This window comes from Thermobia domestica, chromosome 11 (assembly GCF_964235325.1).
Source record: "Thermobia domestica chromosome 11, izTheDome1.hap1.1, whole genome shotgun sequence".
Lineage (NCBI taxonomy): Eukaryota > Metazoa > Arthropoda > Insecta > Zygentoma > Lepismatidae > Thermobia > Thermobia domestica.
Window position 1 is genome coordinate 171,102,535 of NC_137464.1, and position 13,107 is coordinate 171,115,641.

The 13,107-nt window shown below is 36.5% G+C and overlaps 1 protein-coding gene across 2 annotated transcripts; it reads left to right on the forward strand.

Annotated features, from left to right (window-relative positions):
• The first annotated feature begins 417 nt into the window (after window positions 1–417).
• On the forward strand, window positions 418–12,743 carry LOC145664560 (uncharacterized). 2 transcript variants are annotated; one of them, XM_081731331.1, is made up of 4 exons: window positions 419–2,037; window positions 8,388–8,559; window positions 10,243–10,339; window positions 12,624–12,743. In XM_081731331.1, the coding sequence occupies exons 1-4, from the start codon at window positions 1,906–1,908 to the stop codon at window positions 12,667–12,669; spliced, it is 447 nt and encodes a 148-aa protein (XP_081587457.1). In that variant the 5' UTR covers window positions 419–1,905; the 3' UTR covers window positions 12,670–12,743. The 2 variants fall into 2 exon arrangements, with proteins under 2 accessions (XP_081587456.1, XP_081587457.1); XM_081731330.1 differs by lacking the exon at window positions 12,624–12,743 and having other exon boundaries at window positions 418–2,037; window positions 10,243–10,679.
• The last annotated feature ends 364 nt before the right edge of the window (window positions 12,744–13,107 follow it).

A 13,107-nucleotide genomic window follows, 5' to 3' on the forward strand; every position in this document is an offset into this window, starting at 1 on the left:
GATGAAGCACACATTTATATAACCCGTGTTTAAGCCGTTTCGTGCATATGTGCATTTCCGTAGAATAGGCACACGTACATAACCAGTGGTTAAGAAGTGCACGTGCACATGTGCACTAGCATGGATGAAAAACGCATTTATATAACCCGTCATTAAGCCGTTATATGCACATGTGCATTTGTGTAGATGAGGCATACGTACATAACCCGTGATTAAGAAGTGCACGTGCACATGTGCATTATCATGGATGAAGCACAGATTTGTATATCACGTGCTTAAGCCGTTATATGCACATATGCATTGTGTGGATGATGCACACGTACATAACCCGTGATTGAGAAGTGCATGTGCACATGTGCATTACCATGGATGAAACACACATTTATATAACCCGTGCATAAGCCTTGATATGCACATGTGCATTTGCGTAGATGAAGCGCACGCACATAACATGTGACTAAGTCATGTATGTGCACATGTTCACTTGCATGGATGAAGCACACATTTATATAACCCGTGTTTAAGCCGTTTCGTGCATATGTGCATTTCCGTAGAATAGGCACACGTACATAACCAGTGGTTAAGAAGTGCACGTGCACATGTGCACTAGCATGGATGAAAAACGCATTTATATAACCCGTCATTAAGCCGTTATATGCACATGTGCATTTGTGTAGATGAGGCATACGTACATAACCCGTGATTAAGAAGTGCACGTGCACATGTGCATTATCATGGATGAAGCACAGATTTGTATATCACGTGCTTAAGCCGTTATATGCACATATGCATTGTGTGGATGATGCACACGTACATAACCCGTGATTGAGAAGTGCATGTGCACATGTGCATTACCATGGATGAAACACACATTTATATAACCCGTGCATAAGCCGTGATATGCACATGTGCATTTGCGTAGATGAAGCGCACGCACATAACATGTGACTAAGTCATGTATGTGCACATGTTCACTTGCATGGATGAAGCACACATTTATATAACCCGTGTTTAAGCCGTTTCGTGCATATGTGCATTTCCGTAGAATAGGCACACGTACATAACCAGTGGTTAAGAAGTGCACGTGCACATGTGCACTAGCATGGATGAAAAACGCATTTATATAACCCGTCATTAAGCCGTTATATGCACATGTGCATTTGCATAGATGAGGCACACGTACATAACCCGTGATTAAGAAGTGCACGTGCACATGTGCATTATCATGGATGAAGCTCAGATTTGTATATCTCGTGCTTAAGCCGTTATGTGCACATATGCAGTTGTGTGGATGATGCACACGCACATAACCCGTGATTAAGAAGTGCATGTGCACATGTGCATTAGCATGGATGAAGCACACATTTATATAACCTGTGCTTAAGCCGTTATGTACACATGTGCATTTGCGTGGATGCAGTACACATTTATATAACCCGTGCTTAAGCCGTTGTGTGCACATGTGCATTTGCACAGCTACTGCACATGTGTATGACACATTCGTAATACCGTGCAAGTGTATTTAGTTTCATTCTGCTAATATTTACATTAAATATGGCTATAGTATTTTTAATTGAAAGTTCAATTTTTTAAAAATTATTATATTACTCATTCTAAATAAACAATATAATGTAACCTGCATTTTTCGAAGGCTTAAGTACATTGGAATAAATATTCAATCAGATAAATCGACACGCTATAAATAGGCTCTCTCAGTAGCATAAAAAATGTGCAGTGTTCGCTTTGATGTAATAAATGACGTGAGAACCGAATAGACATGTGTCTGATTATATACATACAAAAAGATATGTAAATATAATAATCTTAATAAGATTATTATTGTTTGGAAGTAAAATATTATTTTTCTCTATTAGTTATTAATTTAATTTTTATTTCGAATCACGCATGCGCACTGGTTGGAGCTGTGTATTAGCCATGCACGGCGCGCTTATTTGTGTGGTCGGGTACGAGCTGTGGTGTGGTGGTGTTTGTCCAATGTTGTTGAAGGCGAAGAATTCAACATTATATTATAATCAGGTGAGTGATGAACTTAATTTTACTGTAATTTGTAAAATTTAATAAAGCACCCGTTTAAATAATAAAACTGGTGTTAATGTTGCCGTATACACATGCATCCTGTTCTTCTCAAGCAGTATTTATTAGTTGACATTTTATGTTTTTGGAGGGGACATTGAAGCTATAGATATACATTGAAGGCACTGTCATGATTTGCATCTCTTTAAAGAAAGATCTGCAAGAGTCATTATCACGTAGTCCTTTTAACATGAAATAAATTATGCATACATAACCCTACATTTGAAAGGAGGTAGTGTTCCAACGGCAGAACCTCCGAGATAATTTACAATCAAATCAAGGTATGCTAGTATCATTACCAAATCCAGAATGGGAATTAGGGGTAATAGTTAAAATAGGGAAGGTTCTAGATTACTGGTCCCCCATATAGATTAGTAGCTGGGTAGGTTTCTTTCTGTACTAAGTTTATGCATTTAACTTATACAGTATTGCCGAGCGAGCGTTAGCGAGTGAAGGCGGGTTAGAACCCCGCAGGGCACGTTGTTTTCTGTCTTTATTACTGCTCAATGGGAAGGGACCAGTAATCAAGAACCTTGCCGTTAAAATAGAACCTGATCGTATGCATGTATTTTTCTTGAGCCATCTTTTAAGAAAGGTATAAAGGCATTACTCGAGCAAACGGTTCTATGAAATTTACACGCATTTATTGCATTTTCCGGTTTCTTTTTGCAGAACATGCACTAAATGAGGAGCTAATGCATAAACCACGAACCAACTTGTCTAGGTGGCCACTAAAAAGCACGAATGCTATCTAACCGAATCAGGGCAGGAGCGCAGCAGGAGGCCCGAGCGGATCAAAGGGGTGCGTTCGTATTGAGCAGGCGGGTCAGCAACAAGGGCATACGCATAAACGAGGATAGTGAAAACATACATTAAATATCTGCAATAATTTTTACCTTCAAAAGCACTTATATAATAGTAGTAATTCTTAATTTCAAAATGGCTTCACTGCTTTCCCGCGTACAAATGGTCTGCTGCGAGGAGAAATTCGTATGCTCTGAATTTTTACTTTTCTACACTTACCATGACGCTTGAAAAACTATAATACGACGCTCTTTATCACACGTATCGACGCTCTCTAATCGTATGCTTACATTATATCTATCGCAGTCGTCCATTGCTAACACGAACGGAACTTTCCCACAGTTTATTTTCACCTTCTTCGCATTCTTGTATTCTTCCGCTTCAGTAAATAGTTACATGTAGAATACGTTCACTACCATTGAAAATGTATTTCAATATGATATCCACTGACAGAAATTACTTATATTTACACTCTGCTTCTTTTACGAAAAGTGTTTCACATCGTATTTTACCTATAAATTTTGTTTTCGGTAGAACCGCCTGCTCGAGTGAACCCATACAAGCATTTTTTTGAAGACCTTACTGCAACATGCAATATTTAAAAAGGATATCTGAATATAGATCGAATTGATTCAGGATATAGCTTAAGGGCAACTCTTTACTGTAGGTCTCACATGTAACATCTCCACTGTGACTTACTTCACAAAAGATAACTCTGCGAGGCAGGGTTGGTTTAAACCAGCTGGTTTTTCAGAAAAAAAAAAAGGTTTAAACAAGAAAGAAAAAAAAAAAAGAAAAATGTTTAAATCGTGTGAACTTTATGGTGACGTTTCCACATATCAAACCATCCGCATTACGTTTATCTACTTTTCACCTTTTAATCGAGGGGTCCCGTGTTCAATTCTCGGTCCATCTTTCAGGTGTAAAGCAAGTAGCAATTCGAGGTGTCTCTTTAAGCGAAAGTCTTCTCCGTGATAACGTTGGTATTTCATAAGGAATTTAAGCCTAAACATACGAAATGAAACCAAGTTATATATTTCTACTTGTTTTATAAAGAAGCCAAGGCTGCTTAAACATATTGATAGAAATTGGCAAAATTTATCAACTGCCTACGTAGCTTCCAACATCAGCTTGGATTTCACTTTGTTTTACTTTTATTGAATATCTACATACCCAATTTTTAATTTAATACCTCAGTTTTAGCCTAGTGATTATGATATGTTGACCTTCAAATTTTACACACAAATACATTTAAATAACAGGATTTTCCCAATGGAGTTTCCCGATTTATATATATAATTCTGTATAATGTTTTCACTTGTGTAACTGTTTGTCTTTTAGTCCTTCTGAAATGACTCTTGACTAGGGATGGCCACAAAGTTCCGGTTCCAGAACCGGTTCTTAGGAACCGGTTTCAGACTTGGATCCGAAAGCCCCCAAAGACCCGTAAAGGAGCCACAAATTTCACCTTCAAAACACTGCAAAGAGGACCATGCGCTTGTGCTCTCCCCGCCCAAACTCTCTTGTGCCCCCAGAAAACAATTTTGGTCCACCAGTTTTTTTTTTGTTTTTATTTTGGTCCACCAGTGTTTTTTGTTTTTATTTTGGTCCACCAGTGAGTGTTTAGCCAAATGAGTTGGCCAATTTGCCTGTTTAACCATTAAGTTTGCCAGTTACCCAGTTAATTTAGCTAAATGAGACAAGCGGCCGCCACCTGGGTGCCTGCCTGTCGCTTCCACCATTTCATCTAGCACACTGTTCACAGCCTTCCAGCAGCTCGTGTTTAGTGTAGGGATCGTCACAAAGTTTCGGTTCCAGACCTGGATCCGAAAACCCAGTTCCAGAACCGGTTACAGACCTGGATCCGAAGAACCGGTTCCGGACCTGGATCCGAAAAACCGGTTGTTGAACCGGATCTTCTAGAACCGGATCCGTTCAGACCCGAAAAACTGTTCCAACAGGAACCGGTTCTGGCCATCCCTACTCTTGACAATTATAGCTATTAACAAGCAAGCTTATGTAAAGATCAGTACAACGTATTTTTATCAAGAGTCCTTCGTGAGTGAGTCGGCAATCACATTTGTGACCAGTTAACCCCGGTTTCGTGTCCAAATGGACAATTTCTCTTGGATGTCTTTGAAGCTAGAACAGCTGGGGGATAGCCCAGTGCCTAGAATAGATAACTTGGTTTCAAATTTTATGCCCGAATGCAATCTCTTTGTCAAACCAAGGACCATGGGAGGGGGACCTCTCATAATTTGTACGTGAGAGATACTGGCGACCATCATTTTTGTATTGGCGAGTGAGTCTGACTTTGAAATTTTGCGCCCTGTTGTCTGTTATGCTATTGTCATTTTTTTTTTCTCTCTCTCTCTCTCTCTCTGTAATAATGCACGAAATTTGCACTTCACAAAAAAATCAAAGCTCTGTTCAGTCATGTCTTTAACCCGTTATGTAGATTCTTACAAAAAATAAAGTAGTACGAGAAAAAGCACAATCTTATCAAAAAAGAGCTGAGTTTGAATGATTTATGAGTGTTATCTAGTTAGGATATTTTTTCCTTCACTGCTATTAAATTTTTCATAGTCACTTATGAATCTTTGTAAATAGTGAATTGAAAAAATGAAATGAAATCTTTGAGTTTTACGTCCCACGGTTATGCCGGTTAGGCTAAAGGAGACGGTGATAATGAGAGATGAGTAAAATGGTGGAATGAAGAAAGTGGGAGAAAACGGGAGTACCCCGAGAAAACCCACGAGCACGGTGTTTGTCCACCACAAAGCTCACTTGGCGGGGGCTGGGATCGAACCCGGGACCCCAAGCACCAGAGGTGAACGCTCTACCACTGAGCCACCGCGCCTCCCAAATAGTGAATTGAAACTAAATTGTCCACAATAATGTAAATGGATTGTGTGTGCTAGATTTGACTTTAAAACTTGTTTTGAGAACACACAAAATTTAAATTTGAGCATATTACAAATGTGATTTGACGCGAAATAACTGTGTAGTAATATGTAAGAAAGATATGGTAAAAATTGAAGTGTTTTCTTTCATAATACTTTCATTTTCTTAAATGTGGGAAACTAGGTCGTATCTACATACTATAATTTTTCCGCTATTTTTGGAAACTAATAGGAAGTTTTTAATTATGTATACGACAAACGCCATGAGATATTTATTATTTGTCCACACGGGCCAGTTAATTTATATATATTAGTATGGCGCTAAATACGTTGTACAACTGTTAGGTGTTACACTACCGAAAACGTGAGAAAATTAACTTTAAGGATCCATGGCTCCAGTACTATGGGACCAACCGTGGTCGGGTCAAAGCGTCACATAGGAACTAGTATGTGTCCTATCCAAATATCCACGTTTCAGAATCGTGCGGCATTTGCGCATCAATTTCTGTAGAGGCAGTTGATTAGTACTTCAAATTTCCGGAGCATTTCCGAAATGCCTCTCTAAGCTTTAATGCGCAAATGCCGCACGATTCTGAAACATGGATATTTGAATAAGGCACACACTAGTTCCTAAGTGATGTTATGCAGGGCTCCCAGCTGTCCTCTTTTTCCTATTTTTTCTTATTTGTTTGGAAATGTGTGTATATTTGTCCTATATTTTAATCTTCTCCTATATTTCCTATATTTTTAGTGATTGCATTATTAAAAATACAAGCCAAAGACAGTTCCAGTGATGATTTAAGTTGCTACATATTAGCAATATGCTAAATAAGTCATAGCATTTTTTAAGGGACAAGTCACTAATCCTCACTATTACTTTTTTTTTTAAAAATTTGCTCTTTACTATCCTCCTCTGTTCATTTTTTTTTCTGTTTCCTATGTGCTTATTCTTCCTCAATGAAGCTTAGCTGAGGAACCTTACCGTGCTCCAGACTCTTGTAACGCAAGCTGTGTTAGCATTTTCTTTCAGCAGTGTGTGCAGCAGTATTGTTTCGGCATTAAGGTGTGTTGGTATTCACCAACATATCCCAACGTCTTCCAATATTGCTGTACATAATATGCAAGGTCCACACGCGTCCTGGAAACCCTGGAAATAAAAGTGTTTCGTAAAAACGTCCTGAAAAGGTCACGGAAAACGTCCTGACGAGAACTTTCTGGAACTTCAAGATTTCCATTGAAAGTCAATGAAAATCCTCAATGTTGTTAGAAGCTCTGTTGTATCTTTTCTAGAGCACAAAGGTGAAAAATCCAGGAGTCTGAAATAGTTACCTATAATGAGCAACCAAGACAATATTACGTGAGTAGACATTTATAGACTTTATAACATTTCAGAAAATAAATTGTTTTCACAGAAATTAGTTATGTAGCGCTCCCTAGCAGAATGCTCCCGATTTTTGGTGACTGAATTTGATCTAACTTTGACCTAAGTTTTCCGGAGATACATAGATTATCTCCACTTTATAGGTTCAGATTCGCGTACATCCTGTATGAGATTTACCATTGTTATTTTTTTTTCCTACTAGATAGCACCATTAATACTCCTCATTGTGAATATAAACAACTAAAAGTAGTACTGATGGCACAGTCCGTCAATCTTCTATTTCAGTGTTCTAACTTATTAAATTAAAAAAAAAAAAAAAAATCGTCGCTTTGCATGAGTAAGGTTGTGAATTTACGAAATACATATTTTTCTGAAGTCATGGCAATTGTATTAATTTGAAAGGGATGTTTGTATGATACTTTTTATATTGCTACTCTCACTATTTCATTGTAATAATAGAATATTGAGTGTCTGTTATTTATCTTATTGTGCTCTGAAATTAAACTTCACTTTCTGCTCACTTTTATATTGACTGTTCGCTTCTATATTCATGTGTAAGACAAAAACTTGACATTTACAACATTGGTGCTGAATACTAAATTGTCGTAAGAGTTGACATTTTGAAGTTATTAAATACGTTTCATCCGTATGCATGTTTTTTTCTATAAGTTAAATTGTGTAAAAAGTTTTCAACAACTAAGAATGTATGTGTATATTGACTATGTATATGTATAATTTTATCAAATTTGCAGAATTAAGACACATTCAAAAAGTCACACATTAAAGAATTATCTTCTTTAGCGATCATGGGAACTCGGATAGTACTACATTCCTCCACATGCTCTATGAAGTAAAAACAGTGGAGTTGGCAAAAAATGTAATGCATTTCCTAGGTTGGTTTCTTCAGCAAACAAACGAAAGTAACATTGAAAAAAAAACTACCAATAACATTGATTGTTTAAAAGTAAGATGTATTAATCTATCCAAATTGGATCCTAGTTTTCATCAGATTTGCTGATTTATTTTTGCCACCACATTTCACATCATATAAAAGATATGTAACCTTGGCAGATAACTTAATCACAAGAAATAATTTATGGTGATTATTTGCTCTAACATTAACTAAATATTGAAAAATATTATTTATATGCATGAAATTTTTTCGCTGCATTAACACAGCACAATCGATACAATGTTACTTTCAGTTTCAAATGTTGGCGAGTGGTGGAAAAACTCCAAAACAACTAGCACAGAATATTCTTCGTCGTGTCGTGGTGGATGAAGTTGCTGAGCTGTATAGCCTCACAGGAAAGTCGGGAATAAATTGTGTGAGGAAGCTGTCGTTTGTGGAGACACAAACCTACAAGTTTGTTGTTGGTAAGATTTTTTTGTGCATTTTTTTTTTTAATCGTGATCGCATTGTCTTCAATGCTTGATAGTTTATAGGGTGTTTATTGGGAAAGGGCAATAATTAGGTTGTGCTCAAGCATGTCCAGAACAAGAAGTCCATATAAACTTTGTTTCAGGGATATTACTATATGAATTTGGTACATGTGGACAAGGAAATGTGTACATTGGAGTTACGTTGAAACAGTTTCATTAATTTTATGTTCCCGCTGTTATTTACCAACACTGTACACCTTTTCTTTCAACCACCCATACAGTAGCCCAAGGGTGTTAGAACAGGTGCCTAGGTGGCCATTAGACTAGCCCAAAACATCCAATCCAACGACTAGTATTTTGCGTGAAGGCACTGGGTGATAGTCGAGTGAAAACGGTTCACCGTCCATTTGGTATCACATGATGCGTAGAAAGAATACTATCCTCCAAATACGGAGGGAAAGTATTTTGCAAAAGATGAAGGTATGGTGCACTGTCAACACGAAAGTTCCATCTGGTAACTGTTCGCATGAAGCATGTTGGTTTTCCGCGGACCATTGGTGCCAATTATGAGTAGTGTTAATCCTGTAGTATCCTCCTCAGTCCTCTTTACATTAGTTACCATTCTCGTGTCTTATAGTATCACAGTACGCATTTCAACATAATTGCAGTGTACCCTTGTCACCATGCATTAAACTTCATGTAGTGATATATCTGAAACAAAGGTTTAAAACGTATATGTTTATGTAAACTTGATTGTTGTAGTCGACAAATCTGACCGCCTCTCAAATTATTGACCTTTCCTCCTGAAGCACCCTGTATATTGTTTCTTTTTGAGTAACAAATTGTTCTTTGATATAAAATATACTGTTTTGCAATAGAATGTAAGTTGAGTGTTTGTAGTAACACAGACCCCACCAAAAACAAAACAAACAGAAGAAAAGTGAGATGAGTACAGTTATGTTTAATTATTTCAATAAGTGAGGAATTTTTAATTTGATAGGTTCTTTTTCTGGCGTTAGTAGAAGCCATAAAATTCTACTATATTTACTGAATTATACCGCTGAATTGTTCCAAATTTTATTACCTTAAAACAATGATTCTCATTATAAACAATAATTTTGAAAGGCATGTGAAACATGGCCGTTGGTTAAATTCCAGATCACACAAAATATTTGCAATCCTCTCCCCACATTATTTAAACTTGTAAGACGAAAATATCATACGTCGTATATGCTTTGTAATGACTGCACTTTTTTATTTACTTAAAAAGTCACTGACAATTGCTGCAAATGATAAAAATGTCAATTAGATTGAGAGGGGAGTCATTGGTGTGGTGAGTGACTCACTGCTGGGAATGACAATTTCAGTAATCTTCAATACAGAGAGGCAGTGGGAGGGGGGGGGGGGAAATCGGAGCATAAACTTCTCTGTATGCTGTATGCGAAATAGTTTTTCTTTATCTGTTCCGTATAAAAATTGCGTGAAGTATTATACTCTCGTAAATACAGCAAATATCTCATTACCAAGGTATCATTCAGACGGAAAAGGATTGCATACCAAAATTGTTGTTAGGGTTTCTCTTTCTCACTTTTGATGTTCTTATTTTAGGATTTAAGTTTACTAATGAATGTATAATTTCATATATATCAACATAGTCATATGTACATTTTTTTCTAGCATCTGCAAAGAAATTATATCCTGAGTGTTCGGAGGAGCAAATCAGGGAAGCGATAAGTGATTGGCTGCACCACGCCAAAACAAGGAGGTCACGAAGGTACGTATCACCTCTGATGTTTGGTTTTCATGTATTCGTAAGCCTTTATTTTAATATTTACATGCAATTTTGCAGCAGTTTTCAAAATAAGAACGGTTAACAAGTGGTCTCCAAGCTTTAAATTGTCACTATAATCTACATCAGAAGTCGGCAACAGGGCGGACATTTTTGCATACTTGGGACCTAGCGGGCAAGGAGGTGCGGAACTGTGCTTTTACCTTGAAATATGTGCGAGTAGCTAACGGAGTATAAAATGTGTTTGCTCTCGTAGGTAATTTATAAGCAGAAAAAAAAAACCTTTGACGCAGTCATTCTTTCAACTTTATTCTCTATAATTTATACGCACCTATTCTCAACGTGTATATTAACGCTCTCCAGCGGCGTTCTCATTTTCAAAGAGGACACTAGAACAAAACTGGGCGATTCGGGGGTGTTTGAGATTTCATGATCTTTAAGACTTTTTTCTTATTCTGCGAGAACGATTATGTATTTTACAAACTATTAGAAATTTGTAGACTTATATGACACAAACAAACTTTTTCTTTTTTTTTTAAAGGTTAATATCGACGGAAAAGAGAGGAACATTTCATTTTTTTTTTTTCGTCTTGTACAGTGTTCAATATAAATATCGCAACTCGACTACAGTTTTAAGATTTTATCTTATGCAATACATTTGAAATCAATGTTCTGCAGGTTGCTGCATAATCAATCTAACCTTAAACTAACGCCTGATAGGCAGGTAACCAGCGAAATATTGATTTCAAATGCATAAATTAAAGTATTGTACTACTATAGAGTTGCGATATTTATGTGGAACACTGTACCACCTGATGATAAAAAGAAATTGACTCATTGATAGTAAAAGAAATGTTTCTTAAGAATCTTACTAGTATTGTTTAAATTCAAAATGTACATTATATTAGTTGAAAAAAAGAAGAAACCTTTACGTCAGGATTGCAACGCTGAGTTAGGAAGGAGGATAATCCGATGTCCCGTCATTGCACTATTCGATTTACAGGCACGCAGACAGAGAATATGGATTTTGCCGATCGCTTATCTAGGATATAGGATCTTTTTTTCTTACACAAATTTGCCACTGTGTTTTTGCATATTTTGGGTTAAATTTTAAGCAGTACTTAGTCTTCCAGTGTCTCAGTATCTAGTAACATGACTTGAAATATGAATATCTAAAAAAATTTATTAATAATGCCATTGTACTTGATAGCAATAAGATTTATAAATTTGTTTCACTGTGAGTCATATAAGTCAGGGGCGCACTGACAGGAAGTCCGTCGGATCTGAACCCCTATAACGTTTAATTTGTATGAAAATGAATATAATTTCAAGGGCAGGTACGTAACTTATTTGCATTTCATACTCTAAACCATCCTCGGCCGCTCGCAGAGAGGAATACAGAGTGCACTACTGTATATACTTCTGCCTATCTTGCATAACGTGGTAGAGATCAGCCAGTTATATACAATTGATAATATGGAAAAGGCAACGTTTTTATTGGTTGTTCATGCCACAAAAATAAATCTTTTTCATCTTGCTTGCTTCTCTGAATATTGTTTCTTACTTTCAACCCACTTCCCGTAGCTTAGGTAACATAAAACTTCCATTTGTGCTAGATTTTTCTTCGTTATGCGTTGCCTCACAGCTTTCGTCTTCATTTTGAACTTTTCAGAAGGCATTCGAAGTGTAGTGTTTCGATCATCCGTGAACATTCACCTCAATTTCTCTACCAAATTCACTTCTCATAGTTCTTACTGCATCCAGTCTTGAGTTTATTCTCATCCTTCACTGTCCGTACGAATGAGCACGGGGTGAACAAGCATGCTCATACATTTACTCCTGTTGTAATAACTCAGTTTTACGTGTACTTAAACCCACACTTGTCAATGTCATTCAAGGTCAGTGCATTTAGTACCATTTACTCATGAGATGTTCTACCAGTGTTTTCAACACACGTTTGCACAGGATTGCCACCTGTCGATAAAAAGCCAGCCTCGTTTTCAAATTGCTAATTTAAATACTCTTACTGGAATTGATTCAATACCCTAAGAAATCTTATTTCAGAGATGCTGATGGTGGTGATTTATTGAGCTTAAATGGTAGTCTTTAGCTTTGTTTCTGGAGAAAATGGTATGGCATGTATAATTTGGATGGACCATATTTAAATTCTTAATCTCAAACTATGCTAAGAATATGACTGTGATTTAGTTTAAATAGATTGATTTAGTGTCTGCACTTACTGTATTACTTTTAAAACTTCTCTTTACAGGATGCAGAGGACTGAGGCCAAGGATTTATCGGAGAAAGTAAATTAAAAGAAAGAAAAAAAAACTACAACCATCTTGTAGATTACTTTTTATATTTAATAAGAAATAAATGTATAGATATATATATATAATCAGTTGTTATCAATGTTGTAATACCTACTATTTCCATAAAATTACAGCGGAGTTGCACCAAGTTACGGTTAATAGAATATATAAACATTTTTGCACTTGGATTTTGTTTAAAATCTAGTTTCACTTGTGATTGAGTTGAGGCCACTTTGCTTTATCAAGCATATATTTTAAATCTGAAATAGCTCCATGATGGCTTTTGATGAAATCATACTATGTAAAAGCTATGTTGACAAACCAAGCACTGTATTAAAAGAAAAAAATATATATGCAAACCACAACTGTTTATAAGTTCAGAACCTAATTATTCAGACAAGTATGAGTTTTTTCTTTCTTAATATTTTCAGTATCATATAT

Bases quoted from the DNA above. Each gene is read 5' to 3' on its own strand.
- LOC145664560 (XM_081731330.1), top strand. From the start codon at position 1,906: ATGCGCACTGGTTGGAGCTGTGTATTAGCCATGCACGGCGCGCTTATT. The intron at 2,038-8,387 runs GTGAGTGATGAA...TGTTACTTTCAG, and splicing joins CAACATTATATTATAATCAG to TTTCAAATGTTGGCGAGTGG. The intron at 8,560-10,242 runs GTAAGATTTTTT...ATTTTTTTCTAG, and splicing joins AACCTACAAGTTTGTTGTTG to CATCTGCAAAGAAATTATAT.